Raw genomic sequence first — 26941 nt, forward strand, 5'->3', positions numbered from 1 at the left:
TCTGGCTAATTCCTGTTAGTTCTCCCCACTGTGTCCTTCTCCTACCTCCAACTATTCTCCAAAGAACAGCTTCTGTTTCTCTTTAGTGCCTCCTGAAACTCACTGTGTGGGTTCTTAGCAGGTGACGTTAGTCCTTTATTATTAGTAAAACTAGATCACATCTGCACATGTGCAAACGAACCATCTGCATCGGTTGTTACCACAGCGACCACCTGCATCCATAGTTACACTGCCACAGTGACCACTCACATCCATTGTTACCCTGTGATAGTGAAAATGCCAGCCTTGCCGTTTTCCAGAACGCTTCTCCCACATGCTTTGTTTTGTTTGTGTCTGTGTTTTTGTTTTTCTGGGTCAGGGTTTCTGTGTGTAGTCCTGGCTGTCCTGAAACTCATGCTGTAGACAAGGATGACCTTGAACCCAGAGATCTGCCTGCCTCTACTTCCCAGCGCTGGGATTAAAGGCATGCGCCACCACTGCCCAGCTCTCCCCGTCTTCTTCCTGCTTCTGTGACTATTCGTTTTCCTCTCCGAAAAGGGGAACTCATCGGAGGACCACCATCCTTTGCCCAGGGACCTCTCATGGTACTCAATATTATTCTCCCAGGGTTGCAATAAATTCTGTGGCTTCACTTTCCAGCTGAAGTGATGACTCCTTTATCTGTATTCTAACACACACTTCTCTCTGGAGATGGCCGTCCTCCCTGACAGCCGGTGGGCACTGACAGCTCACAGACATCTTCCTCTCTGACACATGCATCCTTTCACGCTGGCTTGGTTTTTGGTGCAGCTATCCCCACTGCACCCAAGCAGAACCTGGGAGCCGCAGCAGTTCCAGGTCACATCCCTGTTCTCTTGACAATCTGCTACTTCTGTCTTAACTCGGGCGTCCATGATAACTCTCACAGACTGCTTTAGTAGTTTGCAAACAGGTCTGGAGACTATTTTTCCCCCACTAAATGTCTCCTCTCATTTTTAATTCCCTGACAAAATCTTCCAGCACACCCTGGTCCAGGTGAGAAATGGCAACCATTTTCTGATAGTGTGCAGCCGACAGGAGGTGACCAGGTTCCCAGCTGGCCATTTTCTTATCCTGGAGGGAGAACACATGGTGCTAAAACCATCGCCTTTATTTTTAAAGCTGCTTCCTAAACTGGACTGCTGTTAGCCATAGGCAGACCCACCACTCACAAGCAGCTGATAATCTTTGGCGGCAATGTCATGACATTGACCTTTGACTGAAAAGGACTACCCACCTTTTCTTCTTTACAGCATTTAACAAGAATTAACTTATGGAAAGAGCTGAAGTTCGATCCCCAAACGTGTTCCTTTTCCTCTTCGTGTCTCTGCTTAGGGTATCCTTCCCAGCTCTGTGGGTTAATGTAGGTCTCAAAAGATCCTGGAAAGACAATTTGAAAAGATGCTTTAATCCAAGCTGTCTTGACTCTGAAGTTAAATGAACACACATTGCTAGCTAAAAGAAGACAGCTTCTTTAACCTTACTGTCAGGTTTTTAAGACACAAGTGTGAAAGCATTAACCTTTCCCATACTCAAACTAGTTAGAAAGGAGATCACAAAACAGCATCCAACAGCAAAGCCCTTACAAACAAACAAACAGAGATGTTAAAAATAAAGGAATGTATAGCAATATTACATTAAGCAAAAGGGAAATCGGAAGTGATTAGAGTAACCCTGGGTAAGACAGAACTCAGAATAATCATGATTAAATGAGGCAATAGGTCAAGTTCTACTAATTAAATTTAAATTACATAATAAAAGTACAATAAAATAAACACATATATTAGACAATAACATGAAATCTATCAAGCATCTCCTGTTGAAGGCAGAAGGAAAAGCAGAAAAGAACACAATAATGTTAAGAAATAGCGCACAGAGATCCTGGAGAGGTGGCTCAGAGGTTAAGAGCTCCAACTGATCTTTCAGAGGACACAAGTTCAATTCTCAGCCCCAGCAGGGCAGCCCACAATCATCCATAAGTCCTCTTCCGGGGAAGCCAGTGCCCTCTTCTGACCTCTGTAGGCACCACACATGCATGTGGTGCACAGACATAAAGCACTCGATAAACTAGATAAATAGATATAAAAATAGATAAATCTAAAAAGAAAATTAAAGAAACAGCATACGGGGCTGGGGATTTAGCTCAGTGGTAGAGCGCTTACCTAGGAAGCACAAGGCCCTGGGTTCGGTCCCCAGCTCCGAAAAAAAGAACCAAAAAAAAAAAAAAAAAAAGAAACAGCATACAACTACAGCCTTCCACAGAAGTATTGGACCTGGCATATGCAATTTGATTGAGATAAATAATAGATGAATAAATTAACATATAGACAACCCTATGTCTGATATGCACAGTGCATCATTCCTCCCATGTCACCTGCAACAACTCAATGTTCCCAAGAAATGAGGTGGCATCCCACTTGAGGGTTAAGATGCTAGTTAGTTCTTTAAAAAGGATTCATTTTTATTATCTACTTACCTACCTAACTCCTATCTGTCTGTCTGTCTGTCTATCTATCTATCTATCTATCTATCTATCTATCTATCTATCTATCTATGGGGGGAGGGTATCTGCATACTTATGTACAGGTATCCACAGAGGTCAGAGAGGGCATTGGATCCCCTGGAGCTGGATGGCTGAGCATATCTTCTGAGGGCCTAATAGTAGCAAAGAGCTAATGACAAGAATTGAGTGACACTGTTTAGGGTTAGGGTTAGGGTTAGGGTTAGGGTTAGGGTTAGGGTTAGGGTTAGGGTTAGGGTTAGGGTTAGTGGTCAGTGTCACCTCTGCAGAACTGCTGACTCCTATAGGGGGTGGAGTCTATCACAGGGTGTGAGCACAGGGTGTGAATCAGAGTGGTTCTCATCAGCTGAAGTTGGCTGTATCCCTATGAGCAGCACAGGGGAGGTAACCTGTTACTTTGGAGCCAATCCAATCAATCAATCAATCAATCAATCAATCATATCAATCAATCCAATCCAATCCAATCCAACCCAACCCAATCCAATCCAATCCAATCCAATCAATCCAATCCAATCCAACCCAACACAACCAAACCCAACCCAACCCAACCCAGCCCAATCCAATCCAATCCTCTCTCTCTCTCTCTCTCTCTCTCTCTCTCTCTCTCTCTCTTTCTTTCTTTTTCCGGAGCTGAGGACTGAACCCAGGGCCTAGCGCTTGCTAGGCAAGCGCTCTACCACTGAGCTAAATCCCCAACCCCTCCAATCCGTTTTCTAGTGCTGTGCTATGCTTAGATGTTGTACGTTTAGTTGGAAGTAGAGGCAGAGCCAGGCAGATCTTTATGAGTTTGAGGGCAGACTGTTTTACAAATTGAGTTCCAGGACAGCCAGAGCTACAGAGAGAAAATCTGTCTTAAACACACAGACACATACATGCACACACGCATACACACATATGTGTGCACACTCATATTTTAATATGATATGTTTATTAGTTGGTAAATTTATATATGCATACAGTATATTTTGAACATGACTGACTCCCCACCATAATTCTTCCCGGATCCATCCCCACTCGTCCATTCATTTTTAACTTTTACTTATGTGTAGTGGATTTCTGTGTGAGTGAGTGCCATATGTGTGGGGGTGCCTAGGGGAGTCAGTAGAGGGCCTCTGGTCTCTGGAGCTGCAGTTATGCGTGGCTCTGAGCTGCCTGCTGTGGGTACTGGGAAATGAACCCCTGGCCCTTTGGAAGATCAGGAAGCACTCAAGCATGGAGCCATCTCTCCAGCCCCTGCATATTCTAAATAATTACTCTCAACTAATAGAATCTGGGCTTCTTGAAAACCATAGCGGACAATAGGTTAAGACAACCCAGAGGGTTGTGACAGTTTAGAGTTTTGTTGCCTGTGGCCAAAGGGGAGAGTATCGTGAAGAGGTGGGAGGGATTCTGGGATGTTGGTACTGTCCCATTTCTCAAGGAGTGGTGTTTTATAAATGCGTAAGTGTATGAGGTCAAGTTGCACTTCTGACTTTTTAGTGTATGTTATATTCTTTAAAAAAAGCTTAAAGGCTCACGGAATGAAGCTACAGTTGGCTTAAAAATGGATGAGATGGGCTCGGGAGACGGCTCAGTGGTCAAAGCGCCTTCTGTGCTGGCATGAAGACCAGGGGTCAGATCCATGGTGCCCAGGCATTCTTGTTCTTGCCTGTAACTCCAGTGGTGGATGGTAGAGCGAGGTGGACCTCAAGGGCTCTCTGACCAACCAGTCTAAAGGCAATGTTAACTCTAGGTTCAGTGAGAGACCCTGTCTCAAAAAATAAGGCCGAGTAGAGATGGAAGAAAGACATCTGACGCCAGCTTCTGAATAAGAAAGTGCACCTTCCCATATAATATATAAACACACGCATAACACACACACACACACACACACACACACACACACACACACACACACAATGTAAAGTAGCCATGAAATATTCAAAATTCATGGGCCAAGCATTCAAGATACTGTAAAAGCAGTTCACCTATGATTTCTTAAAAAGAAAGGGATTTAAAAAAAAAACCGTGAAAAGTACAGACACTGGCGAAAGGATGAGTTCATGAATTGAAGTCAGAGCTCAGGAGCCTGTTTGCCCCTCCCCCTCAGCAGTGCTCTTTGTCATCTTACCTAAGGATATAGAGATGGGATGCAACAGTATATGTCTTGTAAGTCCTTCGAAAATTGGAAACCATTCTTCTAGGTCACAGCAGGAGAACCACATCTGAATGGGCAGCCAGGGAGCTTCTGGCTTAGGAGGGCGCTCCTACAGGGGGCAGAGAGAACACAGGCAGCCATTTACTGAGACAACCCCAGTAGAGTGCTCTTCCACCTTGCCTTGGGGGTGGGGGGAGAAACTGTAACACCGCGTTAGAAACTTAGAAATGCCATTCTTGGGCCTGGGAGATGCTTTGTGGGTAGAAGCACCAGCTGTGAGAGAGTGAGGACCTGTGTTCCCCAGCATCCATGGAACGACTGGAGCAAGGCTGTGTGCATCTTTCAGCATTAGGAGGAGGGTTGGAGCTTGCTGGCCAGAAGCCTAACTGAAACCGGTGAGCTCTAGGCCAGTGAGAGAGCCAATCTCAAGGGAAGAAAAGGAGTAGAAGAGGGTACCCAGCATTCTATGCTGGCCTCCGTTCATGTGTTCACCCCCACATACAACCATTTTCTTAACACAAATAGTAAGATATGGTAAAATAGACATGAGTGGGAAAAATGAGTGTGGTACTGTGGTAGTAGCATTGGAGGTTGAGACAGGAGCATCATGAGTTCAAAGCCAGCCTAGGCTACCTTGTCTTAAAAGCACGGAAATGCGCAAGCTAGCAAAAGGCAGAATGCTGTGCCAACCCTAGTTCTCAGGGGATGGTTCTGAGCATGAGGACAAGCTGAGACTTTCAAGTTGACACTGCAGATCGCAGAGTTGACCGGGTGAAGGAGTAGAGCCATGCTTACACTGGGCTCTCCCGAAACACCCTGCACCCACCTTCTCAACTTCAAAATACTTTTATGGTTAATGACATTTTTTTTTTATCACTCAAACTATAGTCCAAAGAGTCCGAGATGGTCTCAACCTGCAAGGGTGAGGAAAGCTGAACAGAGGAGTAATATCAGTGCTAAGACAAGTAAAAATTTAAGTCTACAGGAATGGAAAGAAGCTAAGAACATTTTCTTGTCTTGCAGAGAACCTGAGTTCAGATTCCGGCGGCCATGTTAGGAGGCTCACAGTCATCTGTGACTTCAGTTCCAGAGGATCTGACACCCTCTTCTGGACTTGGCAGGCACTCACGTGCACTCCCTTAACATACATATAATTAAAAAAAAAAACCTGTTAAGAGCACACAAGCACGCACACACACGCACAACGCAAAAACAATTTAGCTGTGATAAATGCATACGAAGTTATTTCAGATATTCCTAGTAATCTCCATTGTGATGCCTGGCAATATTCCTTGAAGCACTTACATAAGGCTGAAGAGTTTGTTAAAAATGAGAGATAACTATGACGAGAGGCTAAAACTAGCTCTCTGACATTCCCCTAAACAGATGCCCGGGATTTCAGACTGTGTTTTCAAACACCCTGCTGTATCCAAACCATTTATCACCCAATCCAAGCATCTAAGGCATACAGCTCAATGATGTTTGACTGTTAACAAGTAAGTTCGACCATTCCCCAGCTACTGGGGACCATTAATTAAAAAATTAATCCCTTCAATATCAGACTATACAGAAACACGCCAGGAGACATCTCAGGCTCAATTCCAGGTCGCCACAACAAGATGGCTAATGCAATGAAGTGTCATTCAAGCACAGGGAATTGCTTTATACTGTACTGTAGTCGGTTACATAAGCAGCAGGTAGCATTATGCCTAAAGACGCGCATCCCTTAGTTCCAAGCATCGTTGCTAAAAGTTGCTAGCGGTCATCTGAGTCTGTTGAGTTGTGAGGTCTTCACCGGCGCAGGGTCCTGGTGTTGGTGGCTGCTGACTCAGGGTGAAGGCCGTAGAAACACAGTTCAATACAAATCTTGGCTCTTTCTTTTACAACAGATTTCTCTGCAGCTTGAGGTCCTGCTTGCAGCATCTCACCCACAGCAGAACATCTTTAAAACTGGAGTCAGTTTTCGCAAATCTTTCTCATTCAAGTAAGTTCGTGTGATAGTTTATTTTATTTAAAAAGATTTATTTTATTTGCTTCTGTCTCTGTCTCTGTCTCTGTCTCTGTCTCTGCCTCTCTCTCTCTCTCTCTCTCTCTCTCTCTCTCTCTCTCTCGTGTGTGACATGTGTACAGGGCCCCTTCAGAGGTTTTATAAGAGCAGCAAATGCTCTTATCCATTGAGACAGCTCTCCAGTTACTTGTGTAAGATTTTAATCCCCTTCCGCCATCTTCAAAGTATCTTCACCAGAAGTAGTTTCCATCTCAAAAACTCACACCCTTTGGGCTATAAGAAGCATTTCGGGTTTTATCATGAGACTGTAGTAAATCAGTTACTCTCTCCCACTCCCCAGGCAGTTCTAACTCTAGTTCTCTAACTACATCTCTTTTCCTTCCTGTACAGATGTCTAAATCTTCTCAAAGTCATCTACGAGGGTCGAAATCAGCTTTTTCTACCTTCCTGTTAACGCCCTCTTTTAAATCACCCATGGGATGTTGAGCCCTTTACAGAGGTTTTCGGTTTTCGTTGCCCACATGTCTAGAGGAGTCACATTCTGTGGCAGCTGTATCCGCTCCCTAAGTGGTGAGATGGAAATCAGTCACCCTTTGCTCCACTGGACTGTAGAGGAGATAGTGTTCCAGAAAGCATGGAGACACCATTCACCTCATACATCTTGGCAAGAGCTCTTGCATGTCCACGAGCACTGTCCACCAGAGTGAAATCCTTCTCCCTCCTGAGCTGCAGCTCTTTACTGTGGGCTTGAGATGTTTATTGACCGTGCTGTATACAGATATGCTCTCTAAAGAGTTTTGGTTTTATTTTTATTTATGCGTGCATTTGTGTGTATGTGTTCTTGCATGTGGGTGCACACAGATGTCATTAGAGGGTGTTGGATCCTCTGGAGCCAGAGTTATAGGCCATTGTGAGCCACTAATGTGTGTGCTGAGAACCAGATTCAGGTCCTCTGCATGTCTCCATTTTTAACTGGCCAGCCTTTTTCCAACCCCTACATGTACTTCTTGGCGGGCTGTACAGCTACACTTAGCACTCTTAGTGGAAGAGTTTTATTATCATTCACATTTTTCAATTAAAAAATTTTTTTGAATAATTTGTTTATTTTGTATCACGTGCATGAATACTTTGACTGCATATATGTATGTGCACCACATGCATGCAGTGCTCAGATAGGCCAGAAGAGGGCATCATCTCCCCTGGAACTGGAGTTTGACAGTTGTGAGCAGGTATGTGGATGCTGGGAACTGAACCTAAGTGTTTTGCAAGAGGCACTTAAGGTCTGGTCCAGCTTTCTATCCTTCAGTATCATTCTTAATGCTCTGGGATACAGGAGCCAGCCTGCCTTCCAAAGCTTGAGTTAGCCATTGGCTTCCCCTTTCTAGCCATGGAGATTCTAGATGGTGTCTTCTTCCAAAGGAGGTTGTTTCATCTGGGCTGGGAATCTGTTGCCCAGCTGGGCTACCTTCCTCAGTGTCCTCAGCTCCACAGACTAGATGGCTTGTTGCGGCTTCTGCAACAGTTCCTGCTGCTTCACCATGCTCTTACAGTGACAGAGAAAGTTTCTTTCCTTTAGTCTTTTCTGGTCTCAAACTTTACTTCTGTATGTTCTCTACCTTTCTCTGCCTTCACAGACTTGGAGAGCTGACGCCTTGTGTTTGAGGGGATGTGGGGCCGGTCGACCTTCTTTTCTTCTCTTCTTATCATGTCCATGCTCTGTACTGCTGCCTTTAATTTTCTTCGGGAGGCCAGGTGTAGCAACTCATGAGGCAAAGGCAGGAGGATGTTTGTGAGTTTGAGGTCAGCCTGCTCTAGGTAGTGAGTTCCTGGAGAGCCAGAGCTACATAACAGAAAGACCCTGCCTCAAAAACAAAACAAAACCCCATCAAAATCCAAAATCCAATTAAACAACAAAACAAAACAAAACAAAACAAAACACACACACACACACACAAACCAAACCCATACCCTCCAATAACAACGAAAACAATTTTCTTCAGGAGCTCTCCCTGTGTTCTTAGGGCTCTGAGTTTTACGTTATGCAGGAAGCCTGACTTCATCAACCTTAATGCTTTGGCTTTACATCCCAAATGAGAACTTCATGAGGCTTCCTCTCATTCGAACATCTAGAGGTCAATCCAGGGTCATTAGTTGGCTTAATTTCTTTCTTTTAAAAAATACTGGGGTTGGGGATTTGGCTCAGTGGTAGAGCGCTTGCCTAGCAAGCTCAAGGCTCTGGGTTCGGTCCCCAGCTCTGGAAAAAAAATAGAAAAAATAAATAAATAAAATAGGGTTGGGGATTTAGCTCAGTGGTAGAGCGCTTGCCTAGGAAGCGCAAGACCCTGGGTTCGGTCCCCAGCTCTGAAAAAAAGAACCAAAAAAATAAAAAATAAAAAAATAAAAGGACCTTGAATTTTTGGGTTGGGGATTTAGCTCAGTGGTAGAGCGCTTGCCTAGGAAGCGCAAGGCCCTGGGTTCGGTCCCCAGTTCCGAAAAAAAGAAAAGAAAAAAAAATACTAACTAAGGGGCACAGAGAGTGTATCCAAATTAACAAAATCAGAAATGAAAAGGGAGACATAACAACAGAAACTGAGGAAATTCAAAAAATCATCAGATCCTACCACAAAAACCTATACTCAACAAAACTGGAAAATCTAGATAAAATGGATGGTTTTCTAGACAGATACCACATACCAAATTAAATCAAGAGCAGGTAAACTTTGTAAACAGGCTCATATCCCATAAGGAAATAGAAGAAGTCATTAAAAACCTCCCAACCAAAAAAAGCCCAGGGCCAGATGGATTTAGTTCAGAATTCTACCAGACCTTCAAGAAGACCTGATACCAATATTCCTCAAACTACTCCATAAAATATAGAGAAACACTACCTAATTCATTCTATGAAGCCACAATTACTCTAATACCCAACCACACAAGGACCCTACCAAAAGTGAGAATGTCAGACCAATCTCGCTTATGAGTATTGATGCAAAAATACTCAAAATTTTTTTCACAAACCGAATCCAAGAACACATCAAAACCATCATTTATCATAATCAAGTAGGCTTCATCCCAAGGATGCGAGGTTGGCTCACTACACAAAAGTTCATTAATGCAATCCACCATATAAACAAACTCAAAGGAGAAAAATCACATGACCATTTCCTTAGATGCAGAAAAAGCATTTGACAAATCCACGGGAATGGAGTTATAGATGGTTGTGAGCTGCCGTGTGGGTGCTGGGAACAGAACCTGGGTCCTCAGCACGAGCAGCCAGTGCCCTTAACAATGGGGTTGTCTGTCCAGTCGCTAATTTTTTTAAATTTGCAATTACAATTTAAGGTCATTGCTTCATTGGGTGTGATCTGTGGCACCCCAAAATGTCACAGTAGCAGCATTGCTTATCTCTGAGCACAGATAATGACACTGAGAGACCGACTAATCTGTAACCCAGGTCATGAGTGAGCCCCTGGTGCTGGAGAATGGTCTAGAGATGATCTGGATGCAAAGTTGTCATTAACTTTGACTTTGTAAAAAGTGTGGCCGCGGAGCCCAGTAGAGCCCAGTGCTGGGAGATAAGGCATGTGTAGACCCTCCCCTCCTGCCCTAGGAAACACCAAACTGCCCTTGATCGGTGCACATATTTCCACGATAATGTTTTATACACGGCAATTAATTTTTTTAATATCATTCCAGAAAAACCTAATGTACCTGGTAAGGTAGTCCATGTGAAACAAGATAAAAATGGAAATGACTGGAATTCAAATACACAGCCAAATAGGTAACAGGGTAAAATATATCTCCAACCATTTAAAAAATTAAATTGCATTTATTTATTTATTTATTTATTTATTTATTTATTTATTTATTTGGTGTACACCTGTGGGTACACACATGCCATGATGCACATGTGGAGGTCAGAGGGAAGTTTGTGTGGCTTAGTTTTTTTTTCCTTCTGTCATGTGGGTCTTGAGGACTGAACTCAGGGCATCAGACTTGACAGCGAGTGCCTTAAACCTATGAGCCATTTTGTTGTTCCAAACATTAAAAACAAACAAACAAACAAAACCACCCCCCCCCCGCTTACCTTTCATTTTAAATTTTTTTATGAGAGAAGGAAAACCTTAATTTTAAAAACTTCTGAGAAATTTCTAAATAGGGTTTCTGTGTGGTTTTTGCTTGTTCATTTTTTTTTTTTTTTTTTTTTTTGGTTCTTTTTTTCGGAGCTGGGGACCAAACCCAGGGCCTTGCGCTTCCTAGGCAAGCGCTCTACCGCTGAGCTAAATCCCCAGCCCTGCTTGTTCATTTTTGAGGGGGTCATATGATGCAGCTCTGGCTATCCTGGAACTTGCTATGTAGACCAAGTTGGCCTTTAACTTACAGAGATCTACATACCTCTGCACATACGCCCCACATTTTGGGATTAAAAGTGTGTGCCACCAAGCCTGGCCTTTGATTGATTATTATTTCTTTTATTTCTGGTTATTTTTAGAGTTTTCAATTTCGTGGATTTTAAACCTCTTTTAAATACGCTACTCATGAGGAAGGCAGTAAGCAATGGAATAGATATGGTCTATGGAGGCTTTGAATCGGTCTCTCCCATGCGTTTATGTGTTCTGGAAAGTTCTTTAGTTTCTCTGAACCTCCATCTGAGAAAACTCTTCACGTTTGTAAGACAGTGAAGTTTTTAAAAGGAAGATCGCCTTTCTTTTTGCTTTTGAAATTGTGTGTTTGTGTGTGTACGTGCATCCTGTGCAGGCACCCATGGAGGCCAGAAGAGGGTGTTGGGTCCTTTGGAGTTGCAATGACAAGGTCGTGACAGCTATCAAATGTGAGTACTGGGAACTCAATCTGGTCCTCTGAAGTAATAGCAAACACTTTGAACACCAAGCCAACTCTTCCTTTCATAGATAATTAATTTTCTGGCTCGCTGGCTATTCCTGATTCAACCCACACAGATGTTATCACCTGTAGCCACGCGTTGCTTTTAACCTTTAAGCCCGCCCACTTCTAGTTTTAGCTCTGCTTCCTGACTATGGCCACAGCGTGATCACGTTACCACGTGACCACGTGCTTCCTTCTCTGCTACCAGGCCACTCCCCCCTGAACTCCCCCTCCCTCGAGACAGACTGTGTGCCCTCTGATGACTTCTAGTGAATACTTCCTCAAGTCGCTTCCTGTCAAGTATCTGGTCACTCTCTGGTCACAACAGTAAGAGAAGTAACACACGGGTGTGTCACAGGTACCTTCTCCATCCCTGCAGAACCTCGGAGGAAGAAATTCCACTCGGCCTCAGTTAGCTGCTCTTGCTGGCGCATGATGTCGACGCAGAGCATGAAGCTGTAGATGAGCTTGTGCTGCTCGAAGAGTCCCCGGGAAACATTGGTGTACGCAGTGAGGAGGGTCTGCTGCAGGAGGATTGCCAGGCGCTCCTGCAGGCTGTCACTCTTCTCAGACGTTTCGATTGTTGTGTTGAACAACTGAGGAAGGAAGAAGGATTTGACTAATTTACTGTGAGGCGAGAACTCCCGGTTCCTCCCCTCTTTCCCATTTTGACATTCACTGGGCAATGTGGCAGGCAAACACTGTGGAAAAAAAAGTCTAAATTTCAACTTAGTAGGTGTGGTTCATCCTTTGTACCAACCCTACCTCGCTTTTCAGAAATGGACCAACGACAGACTCTTAATGATGTTCAGAGCAGGTAATTGGGTGAGCGACAGGATGAACCGTAGAAGGCAGCCTGGCAGCCATCGCTCCCTTCACATCAATTCACACTGTAAACTATCCGCTCAGTCAGCCTGCTGGTCCGAGAAGCTGACTTTAAAGGAGACTTCCATCCTATTTCCTGTCTGGAGATGTTGAAAGTAGACCCCACACTCAAAGATGTCACATTTTACTGGGAAGGCAGTAGAGATGGTGGCACTGCCACTGCAGGATCAGGGAAGGGAGGTTGGAGATGGCCCTATGCATTTCCAGCAACATCTGAGCCAGGTCCATGATCTCCGATGAGCAGAGCTTAGGGGAAGAACATAATTATTGTAGATAACTGTGATAGGCCCTTGTGATTCGCTTGGTGAATTACTAGCATGGTTAATTTGATGCCCTCACGAGGAAAGAGGACACCATTTTGAGTTAGTGTTCTTTCAGTGCTGGGTATAGAACCTTGGCATGTGGGCAAGAGCTTCCAAGCTCTCTTCAGTCCCAGACTTCCTGAGACAGGCTCTCACTAACACAGTCCAGGCTGGCCTTGAACTTACGAGGTAGTACGAGCTGCTCTTAAGCTCCGAATTCTTTTGTCTCAGCCTCTCCCAAGTGCTATGATTATAGTGTGCTCCACCATGCCAGCAGTAAGGGGAGATGGGGCTTTTATTGTTGGTGGGGGGTACTGAACCCCAGGTCTCACACATGGCTAGGTAAGTACTCTTTCCACTGAGCCTTGTGCCCCAGACTGAGTGTTCTTTAAAAGCCTGGGAAGGTGTTGAGATGGGTGAGAGCTCAGAGGAATGTAGTATCTTTGGTGCCAAAAATAAAACATTAAATTGTAGAGCGCCCTAAAGAATTTTATTGTGAAATGAATTTACGGCTGGTTAACGGGAAGGATTAGGAGGCATGGAGGTTTCAAAATCCCTTTCCTAGATAATTCTTTCTCTGCCTTGTCCTTGTGGATGAGATGTAAGCTCTCAGCCACTTCTCCAGTGCTGTGTCTGACTGCCTGCTGCCTCGACAGTCATGAACTCTTGCTCTGACATTGTAAGTCACCATTAAATCCTTTCTTTTATAAGATGCCTTGGTCATGGTGTTTTCCCACAGGGATAGAAAAGTAACTAAGACAGGGGACAGTGTCCTCTCTTGGGCTGTTATCTCTCTCTCTCTCTCTCTCTCTCTCTCTCTCTCTCTCTCTCTTTCTTACTCAGCTGAGGTATTTTCAGAGCACCCTCACATCCCTTTCTTTCTTTATGTGTATCTTATGTTCTAAGTGGGTGGGTGCCCACAGAGGTCGGAAGGTGTCAGATGCTATGAAGCTAGAGAAACAGGTGTGGGTTCTGGGTGCTGAACTTGGGTCCTCTAGAAGAGCAGGTGTTCTTAACCACCGAGCCCTCTCTCCAGCTCCACATCTGCACGTATGTATATATGTATGCATTTTTAATTTATGTATGCCTGCATGTTCTATGTGCACCACAAACATGCCTGGTGCCTGTGGAGGCCAAGGGCGGGCCCTGTGTCCATGGAGCTGGAGTTATGGACAGCTGTGAGCTGCGAGGTGGATGCCAGCACAGCAAGTCCTCCTGACTGCTGAACCGTCTCTTTCCAGCCGTCACACACTTATTCCTGGAAGGAGATTTTAAGCCTTTGAAAAGCGTGAATTTCCCAAAGAGAAGAAGGTATTGTCTGAGTCATTTGGGTGGTGTTAAAGGAGTTAGGAATCCATGCTTTGCTTGGCTTTACATCTGCTAACAACAAAAAAGGGACCTGAGATGGAGAGCCCAGGTCTGTGCTGCAGGACGGAGGCTTAGGCAAGTGCACTGTGGAAAGAGAACCCAGGCCCTCGAAACAACAGACTCTCCTCCCTGTTTCCAATCTCTCAGTTAAATCTTCTCAACACAGGACATGTGAGTTTCCAATGGGATAGCCTTGTCTCTTGCAGTTCCAACTGCTGAGGGACCCTGGTTGGAATGACAGTAGTCATTAAGACAAATCTAGTTTATGTTCATGTCATAATCGGTGTCCAGGCATTCCTGTTTTCGTGGGAGTTGTCTGACTGCTATAGATGGATGGAAACAGTCTCTTCACTCAAGAGATTTGTGAAGTGTTCTACAGTGCACAGCACCACAGAGGACAGGGGAACAGAGAGCTTTAGCACTGCCTTCTGGGTGGTCAGACTGCAGCTGGAGAGGGACACCCTCCACCTGAGGCAAGGCAAGCTAAGTGGCACAGGAGGTGTACTCCAGGTAAGAGGAGTAACTGCTGATGTCGCTGGCTACCCTGCCCATCTGGAATCAAGGTGGCACCCTCTTCCCTCAAGTCTGGACTTTGTCAAGCAACTTGGTAGACCTCAGAGTGAGTACTGTGTGTGCTACTCAGGGCTGGCCCACCTGGGTTCTCTGTACCTTTGCTTTGGGGGAGATACCCTTTTGGTACCCACCCTATTTTCTTGTAGCTAGATGACCACTGTCTGCTAGAGCAGTAAGAGACTTCCCACATCTCACCGTGTGTCCCTGATGAATGCCATAAGCCAGAAAAGCTAGACAATGATGACTTGAAGAAAATAAAAATGTATTGCAAAAAGGGAAGGGTGATAAACAAAATATACTGCTTTTTTTCTACTAATGAATTAAATAAAACTCCATTAAAAACCAAACTAAAACAAAACAACGAAAAGTCCTTGTAAAGAACTTCCCGGAAGAAATTTAAATTCCTCCAGAGTCAGCCCTTATTGAAATCGAAATATGTGCTCAAGGCTGCACTTTCTGTTCTAAATTGCATTCTGCTTTTCACTCGTGACACTTTAAGTTAGCCAGTGGACTGAGAACATGACAACTTGGAGTGAGGCACAGGACCCCTTTGAGTTAGAAAATAAATCCCAGCAGGAATCCTGCTTGCCTGCTTGGCTGGGCCCAGCACTCTTCGATGTAAACCTTTGCCCAGCTCAGACCTTTTGGATTGTGTGCTTGCTTCCTTGAGACACTAGACCCAACCGTGTGAGTAGTCATCACAATCACAGCCTGCAGAGGTGTGAGGCAGACCTTCCTGGAGGGGGTGTCGTTGAGGGCTCTAGATACTGGAGAGAGTGCTCTCAGCACAAAGGAAATCAGTGAGTCTGGGCGACCGGAGTGGACCGGTTTTGCTAGCGTGTCCTGAGGAACCAGGCATATTTGTAGTTCTCTGCTGTGAGCCACAGAGGAGGACCAGGAGGCCTTTGTTGTAATGTCACGGGTAGGAACATGGTGGATTAGAAAAGTGGCATGAAGCTAAATTGTTCTGCATAGAAAGGGGACAGCACACTCTGAGAATTGGTGAAGGATGGGGGCGGGGAGAAACGGAGAGAGGTGGATCGGAGAGCACAGAGTAGGAGACAGGTAGGACGACCAAGTCCGTCTAAGACAATCCCTGAAGACTGTAAATAATAAAATTGTACGCTTCTGTTGGATTCCTGCTTAATTAAATGAACAGTGTTTAACTGCTTTGGCTGTAAAATCAAAACACAGGTAACTATGAGACTACAGAGATGCTAAGTTGCTTCTCTATAGTAATCTCTTTACTATCTATATGAATCCCTTACCTTGTTATAGACCTTAAATATGCGTAATGATATTCATTTTAAAAAAAATGTATGTATTCACGGTACACCATGATTGCTGCCTCCTCCTGCTGGTCCCCCTCACACAGTCCCTCTCCTATCCCCCACTTCTCTTCTCCTCTGAGAGGATGGCACCCTCACCCCCAGTATCACCCGAACATGACACATCAAGTCTCTGCAGGGCTGGGCACGTCCTCTCCTCGAGGCCAGACAAGGCAGCCTGGTTAGGGAACGTATCCCACAGACAGGCAATAGCTTTAGGGACGGCCCCTGCTCCAGTTGTTGGGGAACCTACATGAGGATCGAGCTGCACATCTGCTACATGTGAAGGGGACCTAGGTGCATAATAATATTTCTTTTTTTGATGTTCTTTGCCTTTCCTCTTCAAGCTTTTGTACATCTATGGATTACAGATTGCAACATTTCACCTAATACTTTAAAAAATTTAGCTGAAATAAAATTTTTCCACCCTTTTAACCATTTAGTTTTTAGACACAGCATAGACATGACAGGAGCAGGGAGGCAGAATTTTGGGCTAGTGAGGCACCCGTAGGGTAAGCATTCTGTCCCCCTGAAGTCTTCAGTGAATCCCAACAGAGCTTGCTGAAGCTTCGTGACTCAGAATAGCTACTCTGAGCTCTTGGTGGATACTGAACATGGCTGTAAAGATGGTGAGACATCGAGTCTTCTTCAAGAGAGAGGTGTGAACACGAGGCAAGAGAGACTGAGATAAAACTGGATGTCTCAAAGTTAGACAGTGAAACAAAAAAGGAGAGACAGAAGAGAGGCCTCGGAGCCACAGGGAAGATGGTGTGGACTTGTGCAGGAGACTTTCTGGGGCAGACATAGGAACCAGCTCTGCAGAGTAGAAACAGCCAGCACAAAGTAAGAGAGTGTTCTCTCTCTCTCTCTCTCTCTCTCTCTCTCTCTCTCTCTCTCTCTCTCTGTATGATGTCTATGCATAATGGTATTTATGCATGCTTTGCATAGGTGTAAACATGTGCACATATGTGAACATGGATGTGGAGACCTGAGGTTGGTGTTGGGAATCGTTTTCACTCTTCTGCCTTACTTCTTAAGAAGGGTCTCTCCATCAGACCGAGTGCTCACCGATGTGTCTAATGCTGCTAGCCAGATTGCTCTGGGGGAGCCCCTAGTTCTGTCCACCTGGCATTTGCTCTAGTCTTCACTCTTGAGCAGAAAAGACTTTAACTGTTGCCCCATCTCCCTAACCCCTAAAGGGGTGGGCTTCAACCTTCCCAATGCTGTGACCCTTTAATACAGTTCCTCATGTTGTGGTCACCTGCCAATCATCAAATTATTTTCGTTGCTATTTTGCAAAAGTTGTAGTTCTGCTATTGTTATGAAATATAATGCAAAGATCTGATATTCAGAAAGTCTGATGTGTGAATCCTATGAAAAAGCTAGCTAGTCCCTGGAGGGGTCGAGACCCATAGGTTGAGAACCACTGCCTCAAACAAAAGGCAGGTAGGCCAGAGGGAAAGCCAGAAAGCTAGTTAGATGAGGAAGCAGAGAGAAAATGAGCCTTGCCAGGCTCAGCCCTGCTCTTCATCTATAGACTTTGCACACACTGAACACTGGACTCCTGAGGTGATCTGGTAGGTAGGACCACATCCAAAGTTCCGGAGGGTTTCTACCCCCAGACTCAGTTCATGGTTTGTCAAAGGCATGAAATAACTCAGCAGGGATCAGAGGGAAGTCACAAAAAGGCAGTTACCTGTTTAAAGTACTTCAGTGAATACTGATACATGGGATCAATTTCTGAGAGGCTGGCGATCACAAAGTACATCACGGAGCCCTGTGTGGCCACTGGGCGGTACCTCTCTCGAGCTATGTTGATCATCAACTCGGTGGACTCTGCTTCCTTCAGCCTGGTTTTAATGGCACCTGAAGTGATCTGAATAAACACACAAGTTCTTAGGGATCTGCCTCTGAAAACCAGTGGAGATTTGGGATGCATCTAGTCCAGTCTAGGAAAGAAATATGGATGGAGTGAGTTTGTGATTGTGGTGAGGGCCATCGAGGTAAAGGAGCGGTGACAGAGGCTCTGGACCCGGTGACCTTCTTCTGACTGAGCCGATCCCAGCTCCTCGAAGTTAGGAAACCGGGAAGGATGGTGGACAGTGTCAGAAGTGGAGAGGAGGGCCTGGGATGGAGCTCAGAGGTGGAGTGTTCGGAGGGCAGAGACTCAGTTCTCAGATCCTTCTAGGCGAGTGCTCACCATAGGGCTACATCCTCAGGCCAGTATGTAATTTTTAATATCAACCAAGTAGAAAGGCCATGACATGGACTCTTAGCTAGTCGAAGGCTCAAAGGTCATTTTTTTTTGTTTTGTTTTGTTTTGTTTTTCTTTTTCCCCTCTGGAAAAGCACTCTGCCTGTCTTGAATCCATGAGAATCACATTATGGGCTGTGCTTTAAATTTATGAGATAAATCACTCCAGGATCACATGCTTACTGTGACACCTCATTGTGCCAGCCACAGGTTTCTGTTGACACCACTGTGTGACCACCCTAATGCTTAGAGAAGGAAGAGAAGGATGAGCTACTCACAGATCCCCAGTGCACTGAATGCACCTACCTAATGAAGGGTAAGACGTGAGCCCTCCAGCTCAGACCTGAGGTGGGCAGTAACAAGGGCTGTGAGAGAGGCTTGGGAGAAAAAGGAGGAGGAGAAGGAGGAGATTAATTCCAGTTGGAACCTCCAGGAAGACTTCCTGGAGGAGGTGGCAGTAGCTTTCCACTTGTATCTTGTCCTGATTCTTCACAGTCTTTGTTTTTAAATGTTTAATAGACAAGGGGTCAGTGGTGCACAGCTTCTGGGCTCGTCTTTTGTTGGTGAGGAGGCCTGATAGTCTACGTGTGTCCCTGGTAACTTACAGGTGGTCTGCTTTTGCTCTGAAGCCCAGATCGAACCCTCAGTTCCTGAAGCTACGACTTATTAAATTTCTTATTTTATTTTTATTTTATGTATATGTATTTTATGTAATTTTGCCTGCGTGTATGTCTGTGCACAACCTATGTGCATTCTGGCAGATGCTAGAAGAGGGTGCTGGATCTCCTGGAACAGTGGTTACACAGGGTTATTAGTCACCATGTGGGTCCTTTGGAAGCGCAGCCAGCGCTTTTAACCACAGAGCCATCAGGGGGCAGCCAGCCCCAAAACTATGACTTTTGAAGCAGCACACGTTTGTTGTTTTGAGGCTGAGTTTCTTTACATAACCTATGCTCCTTTGTAACTCACTACAGTCTGGGTTAGCATGCATTATACATTTTTTTTTAATCCTCCTGCCTCAGCTTCTTGTGTTCTGGGACAGGTCTATACTGTCATGGATTGATTAACACGTCCTCTGTCAACACTGTGACTATGCCACTTGCCTTTGAGTCCTGGAGTGTATCAATAAGTTCTTCGTTATCCAGAATATTCCCTTCAGATGTAAAGAGCAATTTCAGGATTTTGTCTTCAATGGACTTCAGCTGGTTTTTATCACTATTGATCCTCACGATGAGCTGGACTCTCTGTCCCTCCAACTCAGGTTTTTCAAGTCGCACTACATCGCTAGAACCCAAGTGGAAAGACCTGGATTACAACTTCTCAGTTCCCCTAAGTCACTGTTCTTTCCTGCCCTGTGTGTGACTGCTTCCCCCTCCTGCCTCCCCCATCCCTGAGTATTCTGTCAGCCGCCATTGTGGGTGCTTGCCGCTGAATCTGAAAGCACAGTCGCTCTGGTACGGCTGTCCAGAGGACAGCATCATCGTTTATTTACTTTTATAAGTACTTACTTATTTGGACTGTGTGTGTGTCCGTGTCTGTGAGTGTGTGTCTGTGTGTGTGTCCGTGTCTGCTAATGTGTATCTGCGAGTGTGTGTCTGCGAGTGTGTGTCTGTGTGTGTGTCCATGTCTGTGAGTGTGTGTCTGTGTGTGTGTCCGTGTCTGCTAGTGTGTATCTGAGAGTGTGTGTCTGAGAGTGTGTGTCTGTGTGTGTGTGTGTCTGTGAGTGTGTCTGTGAGTGTGTGTCTGTGAGTGTGTGTCTGTATGTGCTCGTGTATGTGAGTGTGTGTCTGTGTGTCCGTGTCTGCGAGTGTGTGTCTGTGTGTCCGTGTCTGTGAGTGTGTGTCTGTGTGTGTGTCCGTGTCTGTGAGTGTGTGTCTGTGAGTGTGTGTATGTGCTCGTGTATGTGAGTGTGTGTCTGTGTGTCTGTGTGTGTGTCTGCGAGTGTGTGTCTGTTGAGTGTGTGTCTGTGTGTGTGTCCGTGTCTGTGAGTGTGTGTCTGCGAGTGTGTGTCTGTGAGTGTGTGTCTGCTAGTGTGTGTCTGTGTGTGCTCGTGTATGTGAGTGTGTGTCTGTGTGTGTGCCTGTCTGCTAGTGTGTATCTGAGAGTGTGTCTGCGAGTGTGTGTCTGTGAGTCTGTGCATGTGTCCGTGTCTGTGAGTGTGTGTCTGTGTGTGTGCCTGTGTCTGCTAGTGTGTGTCTGTGTGTGTGCCCATGTCTGCGAGTGTGTGTCTGTGTGTCTGTGTCTGTGAGTGTGTGTCTGCGAGTGTGTGTCTGTGTGTGCACGAGTGTGTGGACTTGTGAGTGGTGTGAGTGTGTGTGCAGATGGAGGTCAGGTGGTCACTTCTGGTGGCATTCCTCAGCAATGCTACCCAACTTATTTTGAGGCTGGCTTCGTTGGTCTGGAGCTCAGCTACTAGGCTGGGCTGGCTGACTGGAGACCTCCGGGCCTACCTCTACCTTCCCAGCACACATGGCTTTTTATGTGAGTTCTGTGAATTGAACTGAGGTCTCAGGGACCTCAGAGATGGCTCAGCAGGTAAAACTACTTGGCACCAGAGCTGATGACTTGAGTTCAGTTCCTAGATTCCATACAGGGAAAAGAGATTACTAACTCTGACAGGTGGCTCTCAGACTTCTACACACGCTCCATGGCCCGCAGATAAGACACTCCCCACTATATAATAAATAAATATAAAAGCTGAACTCAGGTCCCTCTGCTTGCCCTAGTGCTTTAAGGACTGTGTCTCCCCAGCTGGTAAAGCAGCTCTGATTCCCAATCTTGTGTGTCCAAGGTCTGGTCTCTATCACTGTTTTCATGGCACCGACTTGTTTGGAGGGAACCATTTTACCAGTCTAATCAGTCAATGCCATTCGATAATGCTTCCCTATGCTGGGCTGGAAATAGGAACATTCCACACAGGATCAAAAAAAAAATGGGAGATTATGAAAACTTAACACCTCAAAGAAATAATTCTTCTCTATAAATGATCTGTGAATGTATTCTTATAACACAGCAAAAGAGGAAAATATATAAACTCTTTTGTTCACTTCATCTCCACATCTAGTGCCCTCCTTAGAGGCAGGCATGCTCTGAGAAGCTCCTTCTGAGGTTCTCCCTGTGCATGGGCCGTTGTGATGGCTCAGTAGTCAGTGCTTGCTGCCGAACCTGGAGACTTGAGTTCAGTCCCCGAGACCCAGGAGGTGGAGGGAAAGCACCAACTCCTGTGCTTGTCCTCCGAGTGCTGAAGTTCAGGTGCTCACAACACATGGGTACACGCAGTGAACAGAATGGAATAAAATAGCAAGACACGGCATATGATAATGTGAATGTATGACCTGATACATGTAAAGGATAATGATAACATCTTCAGAGGCATGTTTATGTGTGCATAGACATGGGATGTGTTCAATGATACGTTGTTAAAATAACACTATGGGTAGTGTTTAGAGTTCGATACCACATTTAAAAAAAGACCTGCTTAGCTGTGAATTGATAAGATCTGATATGTTTTTTGAGATTTCTTTTATTATTTGTTTTTCTTTGTCCACATTTCTAAACAATGGCTAGAACGATCATTCACAGGCTAAGAGTGCATGCTACTCTTGCAGAAGCCCCAAGTTTCTTTCCCAGAGCCCTCGCTGGGTGGCTTATAACCTCCTGTAACTCCAGCTCCAAGGGATCTGATGCCATCTTTTGACTCTGAAGGTATTTGCACTCTGATACACAGAGACAAACATGTCCGCACAGGATTAAATATAAAAAATAAATATAAAAAACCCCTTCTAAATAAGATATTAGGAAACCCATGGCCATCACCCAGCTTCCCATCCATACTCTCTAGTCCCGTTACCTTAGCAACTGATCCTCCAGACCCGACTTAGTTACAGTGAAGTTGATGATGGTGACTTTAATGCACACCTGGAAGAGGAGCATGAAGCACATGATTGCCTAAGTGTCAGCTGGCATAAAACGATGTTTTGTTTTTGCTTTTGTCTTTTAGATGTAAACAGGATTCCCTATTATCTGGAAATGCATCCCTAGTCTGGTTTGCATTCATAGGCCTATGCCCTATGCACACATGCCAAGCGTAGCACGGCTTTCGAAATTCAAACATGATTTTACCCGTAGGAGTGGTCATCTCCTCCCACTCTTCCTCCACCCAGGTTCCTACATGATAGTTGAAGGACTGAAGAGTCAGAAAAAGCTTGGCAGCAGCACTTCAGTATCAAGAACTCAGGTTTGAATTCCAGCAGTGCCCTTCAGGGCTTTCATGTTGGGCAAGCCTTTTCATCTCTGTCAAGCTTTAGTTTCTGATAGTTATTAAAGAATTAATAGGGTATCTGTGGGGGCCAATCAAGGTAATAAAATTTCTCGGTTATCTATAGTGACTTGCACATAATGGCTTTGTTAAAAAGCTTTATTTGTAATAAAATGAGCTTTACCCCTTTCATTTCGTCGTATTAGTATACTCTCAGAATAGTCAGATATCTCTTGTAGATCAATGACAAAGAGAAGAAAGAGATAGTACCTTCTGCCATGTCTAACAACACTTACAGAGGCTTTAGCCAACAGTCCTGTAAGTTCACTCAGTCACTAAGTTCTTCCAAAGGGCGACACTTTTATTTGGGAGTACAGGACAGGGACATTTGAACAAGGCTGTGAGGTAGGTCACGCTCTGGGATCTGTCTGGGTGGGGCACTTGTGTCCTATGACAGGAAGGGAGGGTGGCAGAGGGAGAAAGGGAATGTAGGAGAGGTCCTTAGCTGATCCCTGCAGGTGGGAGTCCACCAAGCCTTAGAGACTTATCCCACATAATTCAGCTGGGCGGAAAGTTCCAGACTAGCAGCTCATATGCACCTCAGGCAGGTAGTGGGGATTCGGCATTTTGGTGGTCATGTAGAACCTGAAACTCTTGTCGTAATCGATGTCTGAATCTCCGAGGCGGATGAGCAGTCTTCCGCCACTCATGAAAGTCTGCTTTAGAAGGATGGGCTCCAGGGCTGGATCCAAGACTTCCCTGAGCTGTAAAAGAAAAATGGAAAGGTGCGAAAAAGCAAGGAGTTGAAAGCGAATGTCACCAACTTGTCATTTAAGGGCCTCAGAATTTACTTTGAATAAGTACTTTCCCCCGTGATCATGTGTTTCCTAACACAAAGGCAGGGTGTTAATTTAGAATAATCTCACATGCTGCCTACGAGAACTAAGGCAGTAGAGCAAAGGTTGGTGATGGGATCTGACTGCTGGGTGACCCACTCCTCAGCTGTCTGTGTGGCAACTCATTTTTCTGAAAGTCCTTCTTGATCTCAAAAAGACTGAACTTGCCCTTGTGGCCATGTTAATACTCTGCCTTGAGATCACTTAAGACTGTATGCTTCATTGGTGAGCTCCTGGCTCAGTGAGAGACCCTGTTTCCAAAAACAAGGTGGAAATTGAAAGAAGATGAAACCTGAAGTCAACTTCTGACCTCCACATGCATATACGACCCCATGAACCACCTCCTCCCTGGCCTCCACACCAAGAGCTGAGATAACAAGATCAGTTTCACAGTCATTACTGGGTAGGCAAAGGGTCCGACAGAACCATTGTAGCAGATGGAGAGGGGATCTAAGAATGGGTACCATGGTAATGACCCAATGCCCTGGAGAGCAGGAAAGCTGCAGTATCCTCTCCTGGCTGGGGGCCCGACTCCCAAGTGTGTTTTGCTCTTGCACAGGGGCACAACGCTAAGGAAGGAACTTTGTCCTCTGCTGTGAATGAGGTAAGTCCCCGGGACCTCTTGAGATTCAAGGTAAACACAAGTTGAGAGGACAGTTGAAGCTAATGTAACGGTGCTAAAGTCTTCTGGAGATGTCCTTCTGCAACATGACACAAGGCAGGGTATGGGATTCATTCTAGCACCTTCTCTGTGCTGGCCACAGCTTGGCTGCAATGAGGTCCTGGTGCTCAGTGTGGCTTGAATGGGGAGTATTGTTAATCATTTTGGATTTTCTAAGCAGTCAAGACTGCACAGATAGTTCAACTTCTTAATGCCTCAGTTTCTCCACTGGAGGAATGGAATAATAATCTGTTAATAATCAATCCATCTAATTGTAAGGTTGAAGTGAGGATTAATGAGTTAGGATATTGAGAACCAAAGCGTGACAAACCAAACCACAAACCACAAACCAAATGGGATGACATCATATTAATTATTGGTCCTTGTTATCATGAAAGGGCTGCAGCTAAGTTACCACAGGTCAGCGCCCTTTCTGTTCATTCTTTGTGCTGAATCAGAGATACTTCAACATAGGACTTCCGTAGTCACAGCTCATGCTTTTATTTATCCCTTACTCCCTTATAAACATTCATGGTGCCTGAGTCCTGTGGCCCAAGAGACCGTCTTCCTGGATCGAGCTGAGACAGAAATCACAGCTTAAATCCCACCCTCTCCAAGATCTGTGCTGGTTAGTTTTTATTGTTAACTTGAGAAGACCTAGATTCATTTGAGACGTTGGAGCCTCAGCAGAGGGCTTGCCTAGATCCAACTGGCCTATGCACATATTTGAGGGCCCAGCCGCCCCTGGGTGGGTGATTATGGGCTGTATTAACAAAACTAAGTAGGAGTCAGTGAAGGAGCCAGCAAGCAACATGGCCTTCCTCAGTGATGGACTGTGACTTGGAAATGTAAGTCAAACATTTAATCTTTCATCCCCAAGATGCTTTTTGTGAGAGCGTGTTACCCTAGTAATAGGACGAAACTAGACTGGGACTGAGTCCCTGTTCTTACTGCCATCTCTGTACCCTGCTTGCTCTTTAAAGCTTTTGCTTGAAAGATCTCTTCCTCCCCATCACTTCCGTCTTTACTATCTTTGTTCCCAATGAGTCTGTGGGCTTTTGAGGGCAGGGGACCCTGTCTATATTTCTTGCAATTTGTTCTGAAATGTTTTTGGGATGAGTGAATGATGTAAGCTACATTAGTCTTGGAGTGATAAATCTCACAGTAGAACATCTTAACTCAGTGAGCCACTCCTCTGGGGTGTGAATGCACTCAGTTGGTAGAGTGTTTGCCCAGCGCCCAAAGACCCAACTCCTAGCACAGCACTGCAAACCCCAGCTTTGGTGACACATATCTGTAATCCCAGCATTTAGGAGGTAGAAGGATGTGGATTAAGAGTTCAAATTAATTTTTGGCTACATAGTAAGTTTGAGACCAGCCTATATACATGAGACCTGTCTAAAAAACAAGGGTTCATTTTTATTATTGATCCCTTTAATCTGACCGTATGCCCAAGTAGAAATAATGATTACATCTACCAGAACAGTGCGTGTTTCATCATTAGTGTATGACATGTATGTAGACAGGGGTTCCTGCTGTCTTTACCGCTTTGAATTTTTGGTCCTTTAAGAACTACAGCAAGGTTTGGGAATGAGCAGCACGGTAAGAAGGGATTCTTAGACACAAAATAGTGGGGTGGAAAATTCTTTCAGCCCACAGATCTCAGCTCATCTGAGAATTTACTACTCAAGTAGCAACCGGTTTGACGCATTTGATAATGGACTTGACTGGTGTCCTTCGCATGTGCAGATGCGATCTCTTGACCTGAACAGCATTGCAGACATCTGACAGTTAGGAATTAACATGAGAGGGCAAAGTAATAATCGAACCTCTTCCAGTAAGACAGGTAAACCCAGTCGGATGGAATTTTCCAGTATTCGTAAGAAATTGGTGTCTGTAAGCTTAATGACCTTTAACCCACTCTTGCTTTCTTTGTTTCTTATCCAGCGATTGGCCTGGAGTGAGAAAGCACAGAGAAGGTCAAATGCCAGTCTAGAATTACATTGGAGATACGAAAAACAATCCCCATCCCAAACAAAAGGAACAAAAAATTCCTCTCCCCAATAAAACCCTATTAAATCCAATGTTTGAGTTTCCTCTTTGTGTTCAAATTTAAAACAAAGGAAGAAAAGAGCCACCCAGGAAAGCCCAGGCTCTTGGCGGTGTGGTAATTTAAATATGCTTGGCCCTTGGGAAGCATCACCATTAGGAGGTGTGGCCTTGTTGGAGGAAATAAGTCACCAAAAGGGTGGGCTTTGAGGTCCTGTGCTCAAGCTCCACCCAGGGTTCCTGCAAAAGACTGTCTTCTGGTTCTTAGGAACAGGACGTGGAACTCTTAGCTCCTCCAGCACCATGTCTGCTTTCAAGCTGCCATGCTTCCTACCATGATGACAATGGACCAAACCTCTGAAACTGTAAGCCAGCTCCAAGTAAATGTCGTCCTTTCTAAGAGTTGCCTTGGTTGTGGTGTCTCTTGACAGCAATGAAACCGTCGCTTACACAGGCAATCGGCATCCTTTCTGTGACTTTCTCAGGGGCTTCCTGTTCTACTCCTCACTATGCATTTAGGAAGCCAGATAGCAGGCGGCTGTAAATTGAAGGCAGGTTTGCCTGCAACTCCATCTATTCTGACTTCACCCCGATTCCTCAGACTTTTAGGATGCATCACCATGCATTTCTGCCGATTTGTATGCTCCCCAGTTGAAAACGGAAAGCCAGTAGCCAACTTTTTAATCAAAGTTAGTCAAAAGGAAGAGTGGAGGGCTCTCCTGCAGGTTCCTTCTGATTTTTCACAAAACTGAATACTTCTGTAAGACGAGGGACTCCGAGGAGAAGCCTTCTCAACTCCC

General features: G+C 45.1%; 1 protein-coding gene across 2 annotated transcripts in view; it reads right to left on the reverse strand.

The window, feature by feature from the left end:
- Window positions 1–26941, reverse strand: part of Dnah6 (dynein, axonemal, heavy chain 6) — a 220227-nt gene that overhangs the window by 39035 nt on the left and 154251 nt on the right. For both annotated transcript variants that reach the window (XM_039108712.2, NM_001419792.1), the window contains exons 56-63: window positions 25922–26047; window positions 23135–23299; window positions 22128–22195; window positions 19381–19561; window positions 17721–17900; window positions 11931–12164; window positions 4650–4785; window positions 1256–1398 (exon numbers count right to left, since the gene is read on the reverse strand). In XM_039108712.2, coding sequence (XP_038964640.1) covers window positions 1256–1398; window positions 4650–4785; window positions 11931–12164; window positions 17721–17900; window positions 19381–19561; window positions 22128–22195; window positions 23135–23299; window positions 25922–26047 — 1233 coding nt within the window. The remainder of the gene's footprint in view (window positions 1–1255; window positions 1399–4649; window positions 4786–11930; window positions 12165–17720; window positions 17901–19380; window positions 19562–22127; window positions 22196–23134; window positions 23300–25921; window positions 26048–26941) is intronic.

Source organism: Rattus norvegicus, chromosome 4 (assembly GCF_036323735.1).
Source record: "Rattus norvegicus strain BN/NHsdMcwi chromosome 4, GRCr8, whole genome shotgun sequence".
Lineage (NCBI taxonomy): Eukaryota > Metazoa > Chordata > Mammalia > Rodentia > Muridae > Rattus > Rattus norvegicus.